Raw genomic sequence first — 22,280 nt, 5'->3', positions numbered from 1 at the left:
GGGGCAGGAGGAAGAAGAGCTGCTGGAGACAGGGAGCAAAGCAATACCTGGGTGGCTGCAGCAGTGGCAGCCCTACCAGGAAGCTGTGCATGCTGGCCAGGGCCATGCTGTCAGCAGGCACAGGGCAGGTGTGGGCAGGTGCGCAGTGCTGGCTGCCCCAGGCAAAAGTGGGCAGGGCTTGGCCCCATGCAGAGTGCTGTGGGCCAGATGCAATCAGTTGGCAGGCCACGTTTTGCACACCCCTGTTCTAGCCCCAAACCCAGGCCTAGAGATTATTCCTATTCTGGATTAGTACCATAGCTTGTCTGCAAACAATAATTTTGTTACCTGCCAGGAAGAGTTCATTGTTATGGTACTACAACTATTTTCAGGATCTAAACTTATACTAAAGTTTAAGCACTGGTGAATGAGGAGAGAAAAGGAACATGTTCTTACTATTACCTATGCCCTCTGCAAATGTGCATTACTTCATAGAGCAATCAAGACCCTAATTCTTGACCAGTTGAGTTATCCTCTGTCTAGCATAATAACCTAAATTTGGTAATACCATTTTCCCCCAACTCTGTTACCTGGATTTTCATTTGGCAATAATCACTGTACAATTTAGACTAGGGTTCAGCAACCCCTGGCACGGGTGTCGAGCACGACATGCAAGGCCATTTTGCTCAGCACACCACCGCCAGCTCAGGCTCTAAGCAGCTGCTGCCAGCCATGGAGCCCAGGCTGCTCCCAGAAGGCGGCTGGAAGGCTGCAAGCCCTGCTGCAAGCAGACCGGGGTCCGTGGGGTGGCTGCAGCTGGGAGGCTGCAAACAGCTGCTCGGCACTCCAGAACCTTCCAAGGTAGACACTGTGGTTTATTCGGCACTCTGGCCAAAAAACATTGCCTACCCCCGATTTAGACATTTTCAACTGATATTTTTCCTGAGCTATCAAGATCCAGGAAGTGATCAGTCCATTTTGAATTGGTCCATTTTTTTCAAATCTAAAAAACAAATTGTACATGTCTTTTCCCTTCGGTTTATGGAGATTTCATTTAAATTATGAAACAGCTAGAAAATCTGTTCCCCAAGAAGTTGTTTGATTCACCCACATGCAGCAAAATGGACCTCATTCCCCCATAACCTCTTATGTCCATTTCTCCAAGTTATCACCAGGTAGCTCTGTAATATCCTAATCAAAGTGTCTTAAAATGGTCAGCATGGAGAAATGCCAACTTCAAAAGTAGACTGAGGAGACAAACCTTCCCTTGCTTCTGCATTTCTTCTTTTCTTAAATATCTATTTGTATGAAGTGGTTCCTGAATCTTTTTCACTATTCAGTTTAGACTGCTAAATACCAGGGACAGGATTTCCTGACTGGATTTGTAAATACAAGATACCCTAGAGCAAGTGATAATGTCTGTGGCCTTTATTAGCCAGAGCCTCGTTTAAAAAAAAAAAAGGCCAAAGTCAAAGCAGCAATGACTTCCAGTTGCTTAAGAGCATTATTCATTGTGTGGGTTCCTACCAATTCTACCTCTTCTACAAAGAACTTAATCTACAAATTTGTTTCATTCGATATTCTATTAGCATGGATTTTTTTCTTATTAAAATTAAACCAAAGAAATCAAGCTCCGTCAACTTGTCAGCTGATCTGAATACCCCAAATATTACCTAGTGCACATACTTGAAAGAGGATTAACTTCAGCATATTATGATCCTTGTCCTGTCACTACAAGGACAAGTAGTTTGTTAAAATACACTCAAGACAGCCAACGAAGACCAGTAAACAAACTGAAATAGCTTCCAAATTAGCAAATTAAGATAAGGAGAAAGATCTCTAATGAAATTAGGCTAAAATTCACTTTCTTGGAGGTATAGTTCTAATCCTGCTGAATTAAATTTCACTACACAACCCTTGAATTTTGCATGTTAATTCACACCTGTTAAGACCTTGGCAATAACCTATATCAGGGTTTCTCCATGAAAAGGCTAGCAGCACATTTCGCAGTTTCTGGATCCCTTCAGAAGTAGGTGAAGAGTAGTGCTTGTTGTTTGGCAAAGTTCGCAAGAGATCCAGCTCTATTTGTTTGGATGCAGGATTTTGTTTTTCAAGGGCATTCTGAAGCAGGGTTTGGAAATACCCAGGATCAGTGCCGTCCTTGAATTTTTTAACATGGAGGTTGATGCACCACTTCCACATCTTGGAACGATGGTCATGGGGAATTCCAGCACGGATAAGATTCTTCAGTTCTGGAATGCGTACCATCTCTCTGTTCATTGTGCTTGCAAAATAGTTTTCCCATTTTACCCCCGTGGAAATCTCTTTGTTTTCAGTAAGAGAAATGGATTTCAGATCCAAGGCTCGCACTTTTGCTACTAGTTTCTCTTCCTCATCATCCTCTGGGACTGTCTGGAACCCATAAATATCATATTCACTGTAAAGAGAGAGAGAGAGAGAGAAAACAGTTTCTATAAAATGTTTGCACTCTGGAAATTCTCAGAAACCTAGGGCCAGGTTGTCCTGTATTTGGTAGTTAAAAAATACTGGATAATTTTGCTGTTGCTTCCTTTTGTACCCACTCATGTGCATTAATAGGAAACCTCCACACACATGCTCACAAGGCCACTATGTGATTTCACTGATGTAATAATGCTCAAGTAGATATCTGCTTATATATAGATCTTTCACTGCTACTCATTTGCATGTTAGAAACTGACCCACCAATATACACGAGTCAAGAGTCAAAAGTCAAAAGTCGGAAAAAGTATAGTTTGATGGTTAAGTGGTAGAGGATGAGAAAGGACTGCATGTTCATCCTCCTGATGTTTTTAATATACCTTTAATACAGATTAAGTTTCCTACTTAAGCTCTATTGCCTGCACTTTCCCTAAGAACAGAACGGACTCTCTACAATGAATTTATTAGATATGAAATAAGCCCTCAGCTATTTTTCCCCTTCTAAGTGGCTTCAAGATTTACCTGACCAAGTGAGGTTTAAAGAAAGCTTGTTCTGGTTGCTCACTGCTGTCCACTTTCAAGGCATCTTCCAGCAACTGGGCAATAACATCACGGGTAGGGCTTCGCTCTTCAGAGCAAACAGGAGTCTTCATTTCTTGAAGCAAGATCAAGTATTTACTTTCTATCTGACACAGCTTAGCCTCCAGGCTAGAATACTACAAAGAAGAAGATACAATTACTACACTCTTTTGAAACAAATATTTACAAAAAATAAATATCACATTAAGCATTACTCAATACCTGCCACAAAGTCTAAAAGATTTAAGACACACAAAATTTGCAACCTGAAAACAGTTTTGAGCAACAAGATCTTCAAAGCCATTCATATAGTAAGAGTTCTAGATTTTTTCTCCATTGTGGTACTATGAATACCATATGCTCACTTCTACTAGGAAGGTACTTTTTTAAAACACTCAAGTTTCTGTGGAAAATAAGTGTTCTTTTGATTTGAACATTTGAGCCAAATCCATTTACCCCTTTATGAGCTGCAGCTCCAACCATATTTAAAAAGAACAAACAAACTAATACAAATGACTTTTAAGGGCGGTTGAGGATTATGCATATATAATGTATGAACAAAGAGATACCAATTAAATAAATTTCAAGCCTGCAAAAGGCAGAGAACTTCAAATTTTAAAATATAGCTACTCCTCACTTAACATCATAGTTATGTTCTTGAAAAACGCAACTAAGTGAAATGATGTTAAGCGAATCCAATTATGTCACAGTAATTACCTACTAGCAAACAGAGGCCAAACAACCTTATAACCAAATACTGCACAACTTTAAACGAGTATGTTCTCTGATACATCAGGGACGTAATAACGAAACAACACTAACCAGGACGATGTCAAGTGAGGAGTACATTCTTCCAGAAACTGCCCCCCTTCAGAGTGCAGCAATTAACCCCATACTTCCACTGCTCCTAGACATCTTAGCCCCTAGACCTGGCTACAACAATCACAGAAACTGCAGGTAAAACATCCAAATTCTGCAAGGCTTCCCCATACCTAGGGACACCCTGCTTAAATAACCAACGTTCATGTGCATTTACATGCCTACCTGGCCCCAAGCAACCCACTTTGACCACATGTATTCACATTCTCTACCTACCTATACACGAACATACTCCACATCAATATGCACCAACATAGCTTATGAAAACATTTATGCACCAAGATTAACACATACTTGATGTGGCATGTAGTATAAAACTGCAAATACAACTGTATTTCAGGATCTGTAACCGGAACACAACAAAAAAGAAAGAAACACAGCTTTGTGCATGGAAATGTATATTATGGTGCTCAAAAATTGAGTGTTGAGCTAAAAAGTGCAATAGCTTACTTAGCTTCGTGCATGACAACAGTTCAAAGAGATCAATTAGAATGAAACATGTAGGTAAAATTCCTCTGATAGTTGTCAGTATGTATAATTACTGCTCTACTCTCATAGCAGACTGAAATTTCTTGGGAAAAAGTTCAACATTATGCAGTATAAATACATATATTGTGGGCATGTGTGTGCGTGCACACACATGCACACACACAGTAAAATTCTTGAACAGAAAGTGGCTGTGCAGTTCCTAGTAGAAAAAGGATAATTTTCAGTGTTTCACCATCTCTCAATGTCTGTTTAAAGGCACTTCCAAAACAGGTAAACAAGCTTTTAGTCTAACCTTTGCCATTAATTCTCTCTCCCTTGCTTCTGTATTTCTTCGTAGAGCAGAAAGTTCCAAAATCTCCTTGTTTAAAAATTTATTCTGGGTTTTGTAACCTTGAAGATTGTCCTGTTGGTAAAAAGGAAAAATCATAAGTCTAAATATTAATACTTCTATGTAGCAAAATTCTCCTAGGAAGGGTACAAGAGAACACTCGAGAAGTAATGATCATAGATCTAGTCATTTAAATATCACCAACCAGAAACTCTCCAGGCTTACAAAACAAACACAAAAAACTTATGTTCTCAGATGTAAGGCAAGGTGAGGCAAGATCCTCAGGATGAGTTTGTAGGAATGGGTTCAAGAAATGCCACCATGATAGCCACCATGAAAATACACATCTTGGGCAACTTCTAACATTCCTAGTTGCAAGTACTACTATCAAAGCTCAATGTTGTGGGATGAGGTAGAGAAAGATACATTCGCCAAGCATTCTTCTTCTGCTATACCCATTTTTTTCCTCTTTTGTCATAACACCTGAAACTTTTTTTTTAACCACTTCAATCAATTTAGACAGCAGCCCTTACCCAATGACAAGCCAGTGCTTTTAAATGGTAGTTTAGGAAGCTATCAAAATGCTTGAAGACACTCTGACATACAAAAAACTAGAACTCTTAGTTCCAAAATGATACCTTTTATTAGACCAACTAGAAAACGGCAAGAAAACTGTCCTTTTCTGCAATCTTTCAGGATCAAAGTCTCTTTATCAGGCTCTGGGAAAAGTGTAGATGGTACAAGATAATAAAAAGTCCCCATTGGTAGGAAATAAGCTTCATTTTTGCACAGAGGGAACTGAAGATGGAAGTCTGTCCCTCTGGGACCATGAGAGTGTCTTTGTGAGCTGTGTTGAGTAGCTCTTTGATGTGTTGATCAGGTAGAATTCCTTCCCTGGAGGTGTCAGATGGCAGGCAGGGAGGTAAAAAAAACCCCAAAACTTCCTTTTTGTTCTGCAATAAAGTTTAAAATCCAAAACAGCTGAAATTCGGCATCTTCCATGTTTCAGGGACTTTGATTCTGAAAGCTTGCAGAAAAGGACAATTTTCTTGCCATTTTCCAGTTGGTCTAATAAAAGGTATCATTTTGGAACCAAGAGTTCTAGTTTTTTGTATGTCTTTTTGTCTCAGACCAACACGGCTACCAAGTACACCCCTGAAAACACTCTAACATCATACAAAATTAGAAGCAGTGGGTCACTAGCAACAGGACAAGTACTGTTAATTCTAAATATAATTAGTCTTCTTCCTCTTACCTCAGAGAGCTTTCTTCCATTCTAGAGAGAATTTCTTCCCCTTTCCTCCACTGAGTTGCTGCTCTCATTTATCCCATGGACTGACTTTTTCCATTTGTCTCTTCTGCCATTCTTTTATATTTTCTTTTGCACCTAGCTCTTTCCCATTCCCTTGATTACCACAGCACTTCTTCCATACCAATAACTTTTTTCAGTACTACTGGAAACCGGGTAATGCTGTGCTACTACAGGTAGTAGCAAAGACCAACCAGAAATCTCATGGTTATGAAATTACACAGCTATAGAATAGGCCTACAAGCAAATCCCAATCCTCACTGGAAAGAGAAAAAGCCTCCTAACACTCACTAGCTCAGAACAACACTGCTGGTTTTAGTGTTCTCCCCAGGTAGAATATCCTAATGTGAAACATTTTATAGGGACTAGGGATTTCTCTACCCTAAAAGAGAGACATTGCTCTTACTTTTAGTTTGTCCAACTCCTGTAGTTCCTTATTAGTAGAAGAGGACATGGAAGAATTAGTAATTCCACTTTGGGAGGGTGGATTGTCTTCACAATCACTGAGTTGACGAGACAGTTTCATGATCACTTCATCTTTGGCTTGAATGGTTTCCATTAACATACCCAGCTGCTCATTGAGTTCTCCAACTTTACACTTCAGATTCTTAACTTCTTGTTGGAGACTATCTTTTTCCAGATTTAACTTTTCAAGTTGGTTGTTGAAACCTAAGATCTGACCATCTTTTTGGTGTAGCAGCTCTAATTTGTCTTTCGGAACGCCATCACAAAGATGGCTTGCAAAATAGTTATCATATTGGGAAGACCGGACAGTCTGCTGCAAAAGCCGCACAAGTTCCTGAAAAGAATAAATAAATGAAAGAAGGGAGGAAAAAAGAAGACATTACTACATAATACAATATAATTACTTGAAAGCCCTCAAATGCTTTACATGAATTGACAATTGGAATAAAATTAGTGGCTTTGCTAATCCAAACAGCATTAATTCTAAATGAGTTTAGATACTCATCTTGATCATGACAGTCTTAAAACCTCTCCACTGAGCCAAGTGAAAGACCACAACCTGTAGTGAGTGACAGACTTAGAAACAGGATGTGACAGCTGTGGTCCATTAAGTAACAAGGGATGAAACTCAGCTTGTTAAGAGAAAAATCTTAACAGACTATGGATTTCAAAAAGATGCAAGAGAGCTTCATTCCAAAACTCAGAGGTGGAAAAAGGGCAAAACACACCAGTACGCTTTCCTTTTATACTTCAGACGTGTGCTAGAGCTAAGAAATTTTTTAGGGTTCGTTTAGAAATCCCTGGAGAGAAGGCAAATGCAAATGATTAAACTACCTTGCCAAAAGGAAGGAAGAGTTATTCTGGTCTTCACAGAAAGTCTTGAAGAATTCTATTGGCAAAGACTTGTTACCTAAGCTTATTTTGCAGAAATGTAATTTCTTCTTTAAAACCACCTGCAATCCTCAGCCCTGGAAGTGTGAAAACCCTTTAACACTAGGTTCTCTTCCCCACCCGGCTGACCTAACAAAGTTAAAACAGTTATTTACTCTGGAAGGAAAAATCCCAACCTTGCCTGCAGGAAGTTTTACTATTTAATTCCAAGCTCAAAAAGCAATTACTGTGCAGAAAGCTTGGGATCAGCATTGAAACAGTAGTGCATGCTAAGTAAAGCCAGTTAGGATATACGAAGAGATTGAAAATTTACACTGGTTCATTTCTTAAGACACTTGGACTTGCATCTGAAAGTCTGAAAACTCACTTTTGCCACTTGCTGAAAGCCAAGGGATGATATTCCTCTTGTTCCAGATCACTGATAAACCCTGAAGAAAGCAAAGTGAGCTCACTACTCACTAGAAATATCCCTGGTATAGATTACCACCTTTCTCATTACAAAAATCAACTACCATAAGCCTGGAGCAGAAAAATGGATCCCCATAAGTATCTGCAAAGACGGGAGGGTAAGAGAGAAATTAAGTTGTTACTTCCCTGCAGACTATGATGACAGATGCAGGCACGAATGAATCTTTTGGGACCTAATGACAACGCACCTGAAAGTCCACAGCAATTTGGAGACTTGTGGTCATATGCTTAGTTTGAACCAAGGGTCCTGAGACAACTGGCAAATTAAATTTTATTCCCTAGAATAAAAGCAGGTAAAGAGAGACTTGTGACTATATGCATCAATGTCAAAGCTGTGCTTCTTATGAGAAGTTTCCAGAAAACCTACAAATTTTGATAGAAGAGCTTCCCATGCAGCAGGTAGTAAAGATTCAGTCATCTTTCTCCTTCCCTCAGTTCTGGTACCCTTCTTTAATTATTTGTTTGTTCCCAAGAGCCTCAACTTGTGTGACTGCTAAAGAGACCAGTTCAAGACCCACACACCAGGTTGTTCTGCCCAAGATGGAAGTCAGTACTAAACTGATTAGTTAGAAATGTGGTCACTGATAGGCTGACGCTGATAGTCTCATAAAATTACCTTTCACAAAAAAGATTCTTAATATATTTTCTTTCGGAAAAGACTGACTCTAGCCTGATATTTTTGTTTTTTAAAAGGACAGCGTTGATGCATTTCTGGATGAGAATTAAAAAGAAACTTGCACATAATGTAAAATTTGCTTAATCCCATGAGTTTCTATTAGTATACATTTTTCATGCTTGGCTCCCAGAAAATACAGAATCTAATTCTATATTTCTGGCTGGATACTCAAGTCCCTCAACTGGAGTAGCCCTAAATACCTGAAAGATAAGATTTCCAGGTTATTGGGGGAAAAACTATATCTATCTGGACCAACATCACTTCCAGTTGTTTATGGAGACTTGTGCATGTAGAAGTAAAAATTGTTACTACAGCCAGATTTAGAAAATGGAACCAACTTCAGTAAGAAGTGATAACCATTTTCAGATGCAAGTGAAAGTCTCACTTAAATGGATTAGTCTTTTCCTTCCACAAGCCTACAAACAGGAATATACAAGTAGAATCCTCTCATGATCTTTCTTCTACAAATTGTGAGCAAAGAGGCAACAGTGTATGGCTCCGTCCTTCGTGGAGATTGATGAATCCTTTTATCATGATGTATTATATCCTAGTAGTAATACTCATTTAAAATAAAAATAGGGATTATAGATACAAACTAGAGAAGCAGCAGATACATCCAAAAGCAAGTGTTCTTTGGGGAACTGCAGATACAATTGATAACGTCTTTAATTACACACAGGGATGCTGGCAAGCACACTAGTTTCAGCAAGATGTGAAAAGATGAAAGAGTAGCTGTTGAACTCTATGCAAATTAAGAGTTTGCTTAGGATTGTAATCTTTTCCAGACAGAAAAAACATCTTGACCTCTTATTCTTAGACTCTTATGCACATGTGCATTCAGCACTGCTGCTTAGTAACAACCAGCAACTAATTAAAGTAAATGGTTAAAAGGATGAATTTACTCTCCTTGTTATCAGGTCTGTTATTGCATTGGTGCCCCTTGTCCAAAAACTTGATTACCTTTTGGCTTGACAGATCTTTCTTTAACCTGTCCAACTCTTCTTGCTGGCTCTGAAACTTCAGTTGCATTTCAGAAACTAGTTTGTTGCCATTACCAGAAGACCACTCAGTTGGAGAGGAGTCGCTGCTATTCCGGTTTCTGCTTGATCCAATCATGTCTTTTAATGGGCGTCTTGCTTTTTGTGGAATGCGTCCAAAATCAAATAAAAAGGCTGAGCTACTCACTCCTGAGAGAGAGAATTTGTCTAGATCATTTCATTTATTAGAGAAAATGTCAGTGCAATCAAAATTTCTTTAAAAATATGCCCATTAAAGCTAGATGGATTGAAAGGAGACTCATTAAATAAGACATTGGTTGAACTGAACAGAATTTTACACATTTGTTATACAAAATAAAAGACATTCCAAGCCACAAAGTTTATTTTGCCATGAAAGCAAATTAACACTGGCTATCAATTGTGATTACTTCCAGTTTGAAGAGCTATGGCCCTATTATTCAAGTCAAACTGGAACAGAAATACACCAGTTCAGAATTCCAGCTAAGCTACTAGTGCTTTGCACAGTACAGTAAAAGCTTTGCTATCCGGCATGAGTGGGGTAAGGAGGGTGCTGGGTATTTAAAACTTCCGGTTATTGGAATTAATGCAGCGGCGACAGTGGCCACCACATGCAAACTCCTCCCTCCCCTCTGACCAGCTGGGCAGTGCCTGTGTGGCCCGCAGAGGGGAGCCACTGTCATCACCCCCACTGCCTCCCCTCCCCCTCCCCCCCCCCCCCCCCCCCCCCCCCCGCCTTCCCTGCCCAAGAAATACTTTGCGTGCATGCCGGATAATAGAGTATTCCAGGTAGTAAAATGCCAGTTAACACAGCTTTTACTGTATAAGGGTCCTATGTTTAGACAGAAGGATTCTTTCCATCTCATTATGTAATTCTTTGCACCAACTGAAGAGATCCTAAGGAACTGTTTATGTTTGTATGAACTTACTGTAAATATTATACGACTAAGAACTGACTCAAATACAGATGCAATCCTACCCCTACATCTTTTTCCTTCCTCAGGTAGCAATCTTCAGGCTGATAATTGTCCATTTTGGAATCTGAAGCAAATTCAACTATGAGTGACTGATTTGAAACAAGATCTTGATTCTCTTTCTGCTTGCAGCCTTACACCTTTATGCAAAATAGATAAAACCTGCGCACCAAGTCAATGACAATGAGTCGTATGCATACTTTTGTCACAAACACACCCTTGGAATACAGTGCTATAGCCAAACTGCTAGAAACCTCAGAATACATCCTAAATGAGATTTTACATACAGGAAGGCATACATATAGAGACACCCAAACTTCCTTAGCAAAAAACCTGAGACTGAATTCCATATTTTTTCCTGACAACACAGCTATTTTACTATAATAGATTAACAGGAAAAGAATCAGTCTGTACCTCTATTTCCTTCAAGTAAGTGCCTCCTCTTTTCTTCCAGTGCCATTGATTCCTCCAAGTCCTTTGGAGTTGGATCTAACATCTCCCACTCTTCGTTAGTATAAAATACACTTTTACGGTTTTCATTGTTCCCTTTTCCAGGTCTTAAGGAAGACATTGAATTCCTGTGAAATAAGTAAATTGTAACTACACTGACAAAACCAGTTTGTGTGTGTGTTTATTTTTAATACATTAGAAAATCAGTCATCTGAATGTAGGACATGCTGCCAACCAATACAGTCAAGTGGCAGTGGGAAGAGGAGTGACTAAAAGAAAAGATAACTTTTAATAACTGAGATGAGAAATGAAATAATCACATTGAGAACATGTTTATATATAAATGTACATGTTACCTTAATGGGTTTCATTAACTGTAAATCTGAATTTATGAATACATTTTGGTCCCAAATAGTTTGGATAATTGACTCTACTCTACAAAGTATAGTTCACGTCGTACATGTAGACCTTAAACAAGTAAGCCTTCAATAATGGAACCAGAATTTGAAAGTGTTTTTCCTTTTAAATAATATTTATATATAGCTACAAAAAAAACTATGTGAAAGTTCAAGATACAGACTTCGATACAGCATACAGATCTTTGTTACAAGATGTAGCCTACAGATCTCTGTTGATCAGAATTTAGATGAAGAAAGCAAAATTTAAGTCCTATAACACAAATATCAACTTTTAGTATTAGGACATTGTATTGCTTTATTTCTGTCACTTGTATTCAAATGACAGCACCGAGTAGCTTGCTGGAAGTCCAGAACATATGTGATGCAAGGACCGAGATGCAGGAGATCTTTTCATATGCTGCTCTGGGTTTATCCATGTTTTCTGGCAACATATTATGCAACCTTTAAAAATATCTACTTACTATTTGGTTTATGTTACAGCTTCAGGAAAACTGCTGAGAGTTCAACAGAATAGCAGGTACAGAAGTTAAATTGTTCATGTATCATAATATCATATACTAAATTTATGTTATTCAAGAAATCACGCTATTGTAGTTGCACAGATGTTGAGGATGGCCTGCTCAGTCATCTTCATACTAGTGTTGAATTCTGCAAAGTGATTTGCAATGGAATTTCAGAGGCAAGCTCTAGGGCGCATTTTTTTTTTTTTTTTTTTTTGCTTTGTAGGAAGAGCAACTTATTTTGTATACGAGTAAACAAAAGATTTTATGCTGTAGCAGCCTTGTTGCCAGAAAGGTCTAAACCAAGAGCACTTCAAATAACGTTTCCAAGCACTCTGAATCCAGCATTCAGTGGTGCTGCGCAAGTCTAAAATAACATAATTGTATTTAAGAAACAACTAACTTCTCAGATGCGTTTAGCTGATTACATTTTCTGGGTTTTCCTCCCAATCTTTAAAGATGGAGAATCAATAGATGCTTCCATCCCCTTTCTATGCCAAGCACACCTACATTCTCTTCCCACCCCAAGAGCCACTCCCCCTTCCTTTTAACTTAAAGCAATACCAAACTGAATGACTTGCCGTGTATATTTAACCACACACAACTCACTATTAAGACTATTTGCCTGTTTGTCAATCCTTCCCTCAAGTTTTACAAGAAATCCTATCTGATCTCAGTGATGCAATGCATTGTCCATCTATCACAATACCTATAATTCCAGCTCAGCTCCAGCCTAGAATAAAATAATTAAGCCGCTTAACTAACATTATTTTACAGTTTTTTAAACCACAATTTAATAATTCATAAAGCAAGGAGCAGCTGATTTTCAAAACTGACCAAGATTTGATATCAATATGTATTTTGTCAGCAATCTTTTTCAAACACTTGTTTCTGTATCATAGAAACATAGAAGTAGGGTCGGAAGGGACCTTGTAGATCTTCAAGTTCGACCCCCTGCCTGGGCAGGAGGAAAACTGGACTCAAATGACCCCAGCCAGGTAGGCATTGAGCCGCTTCTTAAAGACCCAAGGGAAGTGGTGCTGGCTCCTACCCTGGGGAAGTTGGTTCCAGATCCTAGCTGCCCTAACTGTGAAGTAGTTCTTACAGATGTCTAATCTAAACCTACTTTCCAACAACTTGTGGCCATTATTCCTTGTTACCCCAGGGGGCACTAGGGGAAACAAGGTCTCCCCCAAACCCTTCTGGTCCCCCCTAGTGACTTTATCCCCCCCTCAGCCTTCTCTTGTGAAGGCTGAACAGGTTCAGGTCCCGTAGTCTCTCATTGTAGGGTCTGCCCTGCTGTCCCCGGATTATGTGGGTGGCCCTCCTCTGGACCCTCTCAATGTTGTCCACATTCCTCTTGAAGTGGGGTGTCCAGAACTGGACACAGTACTCCAGCTGTGGCCTGACCAGCATAGAGGGGGAGGATCACCTCCTTGGCCCTACTTGAGATGCACCTGTGGATGCATGATAGGAAGCACGACCGTGACCTTGCATTGTTGGCCCATGTTCATCTTGGAGTCAGTGATGACTCCAAGATCCCTTTCTGCCTCTGTGCTCTCAAGAAGGGAGTTTCCCCATCTTATAAGTGTGCTGCCGGTTACTACTGCCCAAGTGCAGCACCCTGCACTTGTCCATATTGAAACACATCCTGTTTTTGTTAGCCTACCCTTGCAACCTAGCCAGGTCTTTCTGCAGTCTTTCCCTCCCTACTAGCATGCCCACCTCACCCCAAATTTTGGTATCATCAGCAAATTTGAACAGGTTGCTTTTCACCCCATCGTCCAAATCGCTGATAAAGAAGTTGAACAGTGCGGGCCCAAGGACTGAGCCCTGGGGGACTCTGCTGCCCACTTCCCCCCAGGACGAATATGACCCGTCCCACCACCACCCTCCGAGCACGACCCTTCAGCCGATTTGCAATCCATCTGACCGTGTAGGCATCGATGCCACAGTCGCCTAGTTTTTTAATGAGGATGGGGTGGGAGACAGTGTCAAAGGCCTTGCTGAAGTCCAGAAAGACTATATTCACGGCAACACATGCATCCAATGCTTTTGTGACCTGATTGTAAAAGGCAATCAGGTTGGTCTGACATGACCTGCCCCTAATGAAACCGTGCTGGTTGCCCTTGAGCATCATCCCCGATGCCGGCCCGTCACAGATGTGCTCCTTGATGATCTTCTCAAAGAGTTTCCCCAGGATTGAGGTAAGACTGACAGGCCTATAGTTGCCCGGGTCCTCCCTCCTCCCTTTCTTAAAGATGGGGACCATATTGGCTATCTTCCAATCATCTGGCACCTGGCCCGAGCACCATGGGTGCTCATAAAGCCGTGCCAAGGGCCCATCAAGAACTCCTGCTAGCTCTCTCAACACCCTCGGGTGGAGAGCATCTGGACCTGCTGACTTGAACACGTCCAGCCCCTCCAGAAGCACTCTAACCCTGTCCTCCTCAACCTTAGGTCTTGATATACCCAGGTATATCTGGGTCTGTCTGATTCATCTATGGCAAAGAGTCTAAATTCAAGTGCAACTCAGGTTTTTAGGCTCTATGATGTCTATCTATGTGGAGGGAAGTTCATGGTGTTCAAATAGTTCATAGGAGACAAGAATCTAAATCACAAAACCCACCGACATCTGGCAAGGAATTGTGATTTTCTTTTTTCACAAGAGGAAAGAGCTCCACTTTCTCTCAGCAGCTATTCTGTAGGTGCTCTGTTGTTGGAGGATGCAAGTTTCAAATTCCTGCATTTCAAGAGCAATACAGTTATTTTTCAGTTTAGAATGGAGGCAAGAAAAAAAATACGCAAAATGAACTCTAAAAAAAATTGGTCTTCAAATACTTCTGTATCCATCATCATAGCAAGTATTCAGCTTCTGAACACTCTCTCCAGAAGGTACTTATTTGAGGATACAGACAGCATAACTTCAGTACTTGCCATTAATGACAAAACTGTGCAGCTGGTTGAATTCCTCTCTCATACGCACGGAAGTCATTTTTTTTTTTTTTTTTCACCCTACTGAAACTGATCTAAAACATAACACAGGACTTAAGGTTTGTAGAGTCTGAACCAGTGTTTTTCCTTTTAAATAATATTTATATATAGTTACACAAACTATGTGAAAGTTCAAAAAAATGATCTTCCAGCTCATTCTATATTTAAAACTACTCTATTTTGTTTTGAAATCCCATCATGAAATTACGTAAGTTGTGGGTTATTACAGTACGTGCTTCTAAACATGCTGAACTCTACACAAACAAAGCCTCAGGGAGTTGTGAGCGTTGAGAAAAGACTATTCAGGCCAGACCTTTATTTGTGCCACTTGGTTTTTAATCATTTTAAAAGATGAAAACAGTTTCAAAGTGAAAACACATCTTCCAGCTTCACCAAGAGCAATTAGTATGTCCATACAATACACTTCTCACATAACATACACGCTTCATCCCTTTAGAATCGTCTTCCTCCTGTTGCTCAAAGTAAATAAAGATATTATAACAGCCATTTCCATGCTGTCAAACAGATCATAATTCTACGTTAAATGTTCCATCACAAAGATAAATATACAAATCTATCATTAAATTCTGGTGCAGAGAAAGTTTAGTCTTGTAGCAAATGTAGGTATTCAAAACTGCCAGATTTCTTCCAAAATCCTGGATAAATTCTCTGAGCTCTGAGTCCCAGTTCATTCTCTCTACAATGGGACTAATCCTACCTTTCTAACAAGGCTCAGAGTTGAAGGCACACAGATAAAACTGATAAGAACTCAGGAAACCCTATGTAAATGAAATAGTCTTGGTAAGTATTCTCTGCATCCCTCAACTACCTAAAATGAAAACAACTGCAAACCAATGTATTTTATAAAATTGTGGATCACTTGTCTTGTTCTCACCATCCCTTACAGTAAAAGTAGAAATAAGCCTAGTTTTAATCATTCTAACTTGATTTTTATTTGGATTTTTAAAGTTTATTATGAAGATACAACTAATTACCCCTTCAGGATCTGAATTTGTCAGCACCCTGTATGCAGAAATCCACACAACTAATCGGAGTTCTACACTGAATCCAAAGAATGATGTTAAGAGCATTGTTCTGCTAGCAAAGTCAAGCACTCATATGGCAGGAAATGCCAATGAGGTTGCCAGTGTAACCTCAGTGCCCCTTTTGCATAGACATTCTTGTGCCATTAGACAGCACCAATACATACTTTTTTTTTTAAACAAGACCCTTGCCTTCTTCAGAGCTCAAGATGGAGTAGTCTGGAATCAATCAGGCTCATGTTAAAGAGGCTGTTGTCTCAAGAACCCCTGCTTCATTAATGAATCGTTTCTTTATTAATTGGGTACTTTGCATCTGTTTCATTGAATGAGGCAGGGTCCAGGAGAGAGTGGGGTGGGGTGGAAACAGTCTTGTAATTAAAGATATATCATGATACATGTGCATAAGGGGCCTGAATGAGCGTGCCACTTGAGAAAGTCCAACTTGGTTTCCAGCCCAGGCTGTGGGAACATGCACAACAGTTGTATGGAGGGAGCAAATGCACTAATATAATTAGCGCTAGGAGTTATGACAGCTCACTGTGGATTGAGTTTTTACAGCTTCTAGCTGTTAAACTATCAGTCTCTAACGAGCACAAGCACAAGATGTTCTCAAAGGTTTTATACAGGGCCAAGTTTGCACAGATTTTCATAGTGAAGGCAAAAACCACATACCTGACTCAAAGACCACACTCTGCTGTCAATTTTGGCATCTCTACTCCGAAGGAAAAAAAAAAAAAAGTAAATAAAAATGGATGCGCTAGAGCAGTGGTGGCCAACTTGTGGCACATGTGCTACAAGTAGCACAGGCAGCCTGGGTGCATGTGGCACATGGCAGATCGGAAAGGGAATCAGACAGGCAGCATAGTGACAGATAGGGGAAGGTGCAGAAAAACCAGTAGACTGGGCAAGAAGCACAGGGCAGAAAGCAGAGCACCTTGTTTGGGCAGGGGAAGGGGATTAGAGTGGTACTTGCGAAGGGTGCAAGGAGAATTTGTGGCACATCTACCACAAAACAGTTGGTTCCCACTGTACTAGAGCATTTAAAAAGAATCAGGAGTTCCAACATGGGCAAAATGTAATCTTCTCTAGGCTCAGTGTCAGTAGCCAAACAATTTTAGCCATTTCAGCCTGAAGCAGACAGCAGGATTAAAAATTTCAGCTAGTCTGACAAAAATTAAACAATTGGAAACAGAGTTTACAGTGCAAGTTGCTAAAGTTGCATACAGCAGAGCTACTAAACCCACCTATATTAGTGTAGTCTTATAAATACTATTGTTCTCTTTGTGCGACTCCTAACAACAGTTCTGAGGCATAGTATCTTACCTGAAATCACCACAATGTTCTCCATTAACTCAATCTGCAATTATTCCATTTTACATCTTCCTACTCCATTTCAATTTTATTCAATATGAAGATTTATTACTGTATGAATGTAGACAAATGCAACTGTATTACTGTAGCTTTACTTTCACTTTGTTTCATGGATTTGAGTATCACAGCCAAAGTAACTAAAGTGAGAAATTACATGCCTTCCTTTTACTTATAGTACTAACTGAGCCCATGGCACTAATTCAATATTTGTGTATCGATATTGACAAAACCACTTCTGATATGAGCCACCATTTTATATCATCCATATCATCCAGTCACCACCACCTGATGGTAATGAGCAAACTTATTAGCATGCTCAGAGTAGACTACTAGGTGGATCAGAGAAAGGGACTCCTATTAGGAATCCAGGCCTCTGAGTGCCACTGCCACTCAAGGCTGCCCATGGTGCTACAGAAATGCAGCTATATGGGTTCTGGAGCAGGAAGCAATCTGCCCAGAGCAGAGCAACATTCGAGGACACCACTCTGGAGCACAGTAAGTTTAGCATATTTATCATGACCTTGAAATACTTATAAAGATTTTCATCTAAAAAAAATGTATAAGCATTAATTAGCCAGTAAATAACACACCACTCTGAATCAAATAATTATTATCCTGTTTTACAAAAAGGAGATAGGAAATAGAGTGTTTAACTGCTTGACAGTGTCAGGCATCAATCTGGGATTGGCTCTCTATAGTTCCTGGATTCATGTAATGGCTTTGTAGCCTGAGCTCAGACTCATGGTGTTTGACAGGATTTGGTTCTTCTCCCCTTCAATACGTCAGTAACTTTTCTGGCTATCTCCAATTGCATTTTCTACATTAATAACATTAGTAGGTACAAATTGTTTCAAGAGGTACTTGGACAACAGGGGAGATGCACAGCTCAGTTTGTAAGGCAACTGGCTATGGACTATAAGAACCTGGGTTTAATCCCAGCTGAGAGTAGTGGTTTTCTACTCATCATTTCCTCTGAGGCCCACCCAGACATCTACTGAGTAGTAGGCCTGTGCGAAGCGGCAAGTGTTCACTTTGGATTCGGCTGATTCGGAAGACAGTGATTTGATTCAGAGATTCAAATCATTGTCCCAATTCCATTCAGCCAAATCAAATCTGAAAGGTTTGGTGCTGCTTCGGAGATTCGGCCATAGACTAAACAGGCAGCTGACACTGCTGCCTCCAGCTGGTAAATCTGTTGGGGTTGGAGGGATTGGGGCTGGGGCTGGGACAAGGTGCCCAGCCGAGGCAGGAGGGCATGTTACTTGGGGAGGGGGACAGGGAAGTACAGGATGCGGGTGTGGCAGCACTTGGAGTGGGGGCTGTGCCCTGCTGCCACTTGCCCAGCCATTGCGGGGATGTGATGCAAGTGCAGCTCGCTCTGGGTGGAAGGGGGCAAGTGGCAGCAGGGCATAGCCCCCACTCCCAGCACTGCCGTGCCCACATCCTGCCCCCCCTGCGCTGGCTGGCAAGTGGTGACAGGACAGAGTCCCTGCTCCCAGCGCTGATGTGGGCATGGTAGCGCTGCCACTGTTTGCCAGCCAGCATGGGCACCGTTACTGCTTGCCAGCCGGCACGGGGGCTGCAGGATGCAGGTGCGGTAGTGGAGGCTATGCCCTGCTGTGCCCGCACCCACCTATCCCCCTGCCTGAGTCCCCGAGCTTGTGGGCCGTCCATGATCACCCCAGGCCACTGCCAACGCTGCCAGTGGCGCTCGCGGGTGGTCACTGACCCATGCTCAGCGCTTGCTACCCCCGCTGACAGTGCCGGTGGCATCTGTGGGAGCTCCTTGCTCACCGTCACCGGGCTCCTGCCACTGCTGGCGCAGCCATGCTCCCCCAGCCGCCGGCGGCACATGCCATTCATGAGCAGGATGCTGATCACATCACTTCCCTCTCATGCTGAGGCTAAAGAAATAGAGGAATCCTGTTGTCACTGCCTCAATGGCCTGTAAATGGGACACCCTCCCCTCTACTTGGACAACAGAATGATCGTTATTTTTTTTCAATTATCTAGCTATTTTTAAAAAGTTTTTATTAGTTTCTTATATGACTGCAGTATGCCAGCATCTCGTTGCATCTCTAAGCATTTGGTGGGAAACAAGTATAATTCTCACGTGAAGGAAATGCAAGAGCCATAAATTTCTTAAAGTGAAATTGGACCAACTCAGTAGTTGAGATACAGTCAAGTTTTCAAAAGCAAAACCTTTTTCTTCAGGTCAGGTGATGAGCAAACTTATTAACATGCTCAATCTATCCCAAATACACAAGTGGGTTAATACAAGGTATCATTCTCAGAAATCCTTGCCTCTTACATAATTTGTAGACCAGCAAAGCTACATCACTCTTATACTACCATAAAATATGAAAGCAACACTCACTTGATCTCAGTACCCCATTGTTTTAGGGAGAAATTGATGGCACTTGGATGGACTGGTGCGGGTTGGCAAGCTGCTTGTTCTCCCACCAGTTCTGTGGGAGAAGTCGCCAGAGCTAGGACATTTCTAGCTCTCTCTGCTGAGGCATTTTGATTCAGGATATTCAAATCTGAAGGATGAAAAAACAAAACAAAACAAAACACAAAACAACACAAAACCAAAATTAAAGATTGTTTTAGGAAATAATTATTATGATTATGTTGAGCTTGACTTGAATTGAGTAATGACTTTAAGGCAACATTTCACATTATATAGCAAATTTTCATCTTAGGGTGTCTATACACATGCTCTGGGTGGGGGGTGGGAGGCGTTTTTAATTAGAGCAGCTCCTGGATGGCCGCTCCAATTAAAATGCCACAACATCACGTGTATGCAGCATCCTGTGTTTCAAAATGGCTGCAGGGGCACTTTAACTAAAAGACACTCAATAATTAATCAAGTCTGGTCCAATATATTCTAATTAGAACACATTGGAGAACATGCATAGACACCCTTAAGTTCTGCCACAACCCCACATGTCATAGTCCTAAAAAAGTACATTTAAACAACAGGACATTGCTCTTATCCTCGGTAATTTATGCTCTTCTTACATTCACACGCTACACAAGATGACAAGCACCACCATAACGAGGTCCAGGGGGCACTTCATAAAACAACACAATGCATCTCAAAACATTATAGTGCATTCTGTAGCTAGTAAGAGAACAAGTCTATTTTTGAGCCTTTAAACAGCTGTATTCTACAGGCTCTTAGAATAAATAGGAGTTAAAAAATCCAAATAAAAGGATTTCAAGTCTTCTTCCATAATGAGAGATCATTCATGAAACATGCCTGACTAGAAGACTTATCTGAAATATTCTGAGTCGACTCCAAAACTGATTCCACATTTAAGAACAGTGATGCACTCAGATACATGTGTGCTTTTTATTACTCCTGATGGACTCAGAAACTCTACAGCACTAACTTTTAACCAAGATTATCAAATTGAATGTTGTCAGTGTTCTGTTTAGCTCAGCCTTTATTCCATTGCTTATCTGGCATCAGCAACGGGGAAGGCTTAAAAAAAAACCAAAAACACACAAGTCCTGCTCTGAAGTCACACAGCAGTTAAATTAGAAGGGCCTCTCTTATTTTGAAATGTTAGAAGTAGAAAACAATACAACATTTTAAAGGCAGTGTTGAAAGGCATACTACTGAAGGAAGTTGGTAACTTATACCTCTGAAACTTGAGATGAAGCTCTGAACAGGCAAAGGAAATTGGGTGCTCATTTTATATCCTGTAATGGTAAGGTGTTATAGTTTGGGTCTGTGAGAACTCTTATAGTCCTACAGAACTTTCACTTCTGTTAGACCTAGCTGAATATCTGGTCTTCAATGAGGAGTTAGCCTCCTCCTCTACTATTGTGTGTACACATACTACCTTTTGACTATACTTTTCAAGCATTAAAACTACCCATATGTTTGGATGTGGACAGTGGCCCCCACAATGGGGGCCAATCTTTCTGGCATGTATATCACAAATTAGCCCCACGCCCTTCCCAAGCAGCATTTGGATCCCCTTCCTCTGCCCAATCTGCTGCTCTGCTTTCTGCTCCTTACTCTGTGCTCCCTGCCCAGTATCCTCCTCTGCTTTCTGCCCCCAGCCCCATCTGCTGCTGTGACACCTATCTCCTCCCTGATCAGCCGCATGCCACAGAGCCAGCCTATGCCACTTGTGGCAAGTGTGCCACAGAATAGAACAGGGGTGGCCAACTTGCATATGCAGATATTAATGCTTGCAGGTGAGTACAACAGGATGTCACCTTCTGAAAAATTATTTGTAGTTCATTGCGCACACATCCTGGGTCTCATATTAGGAAAGAAAGCAATACATTTGTGTGCATGTGTGGGGGGATATACATGCTTAGTTCATAAATTTAACACACACAGTTTTGTTGAGGGAACACTTCTCCTCCCCACCTCCTCCAAATTCATGCACTCTCTATTTTCCAGCCAAATTTAAAACATTATCCATGTTTGCTTGAACTAAATAAAACAAAAACATTTTATAAAGATAAAGATATAATTTTGCTGCCACTTTCCTACTTCAAAAAACTAGTATGAATTAAAAAAAAAAATCTTTGATTAAAATACTTTGCTTGCTAGATTAAGTTTCATATAACTATGGATACCAGAGAAGTGAGTGAGTGATTAAAGAAACACTGCTGTAAAGTTGTATTCACTCCATCTTCTGACTATACGATTTCTCCACATCACTACAACAAGACACCCTTTTTTAAATACATAGGGAGTAAAAAGAAGGCACTGGGTAACGTGGGGCTCCTGCAGGACACGCTTGGCAATCTGATGGTTGCACCAGATGATAAAGCTGACCTCTTTAACAAATTCTTTGCCTCCATATTTCTGAGCAGGAACCAGGACATCCCCCCCACCAGGATCCCGGATGAACTCAGGAGAGGCACAGCTGGGCCCAGGGTCAGAGGGGACCTAGTCAGGGAATTTCTGCTGGGACTGGACATCTTCAAATCAGCAGGTCCAGATGATCTCCACCCAAGG

The 22,280-nt window shown here is 40.8% G+C and overlaps 1 protein-coding gene across 2 annotated transcripts in view; it reads right to left on the bottom strand.

The window, feature by feature from the left end:
* Positions 1-22,280, bottom strand: part of TBC1D2B (TBC1 domain family member 2B) — a 63,615-nt gene that overhangs the window by 11,002 nt on the left and 30,333 nt on the right. Inside the window, exons 3-9 of one of the 2 annotated variants that reach the window (XM_006269475.4) lie at positions 19,668-19,833; positions 10,928-11,091; positions 9,484-9,710; positions 6,430-6,822; positions 4,679-4,789; positions 2,962-3,155; positions 1,922-2,416 (exon numbers count right to left, since the gene is read on the bottom strand). In XM_006269475.4, the coding sequence (XP_006269537.2) occupies positions 1,922-2,416; positions 2,962-3,155; positions 4,679-4,789; positions 6,430-6,822; positions 9,484-9,710; positions 10,928-11,091; positions 19,668-19,833 (1,750 nt within the window). The remainder of the gene's footprint in view (positions 1-1,921; positions 2,417-2,961; positions 3,156-4,678; positions 4,790-6,429; positions 6,823-9,483; positions 9,711-10,927; positions 11,092-19,667; positions 19,834-22,280) is intronic. The other variant, XM_059714770.1, reaches the window with a different exon arrangement.

This window comes from Alligator mississippiensis, chromosome 11 (genome assembly GCF_030867095.1).
Source record: "Alligator mississippiensis isolate rAllMis1 chromosome 11, rAllMis1, whole genome shotgun sequence".
In the NCBI taxonomy this organism is placed as follows: domain Eukaryota; kingdom Metazoa; phylum Chordata; order Crocodylia; family Alligatoridae; genus Alligator; species Alligator mississippiensis.
This window is presented reverse-complemented; position numbering and strand designations above follow the sequence as displayed.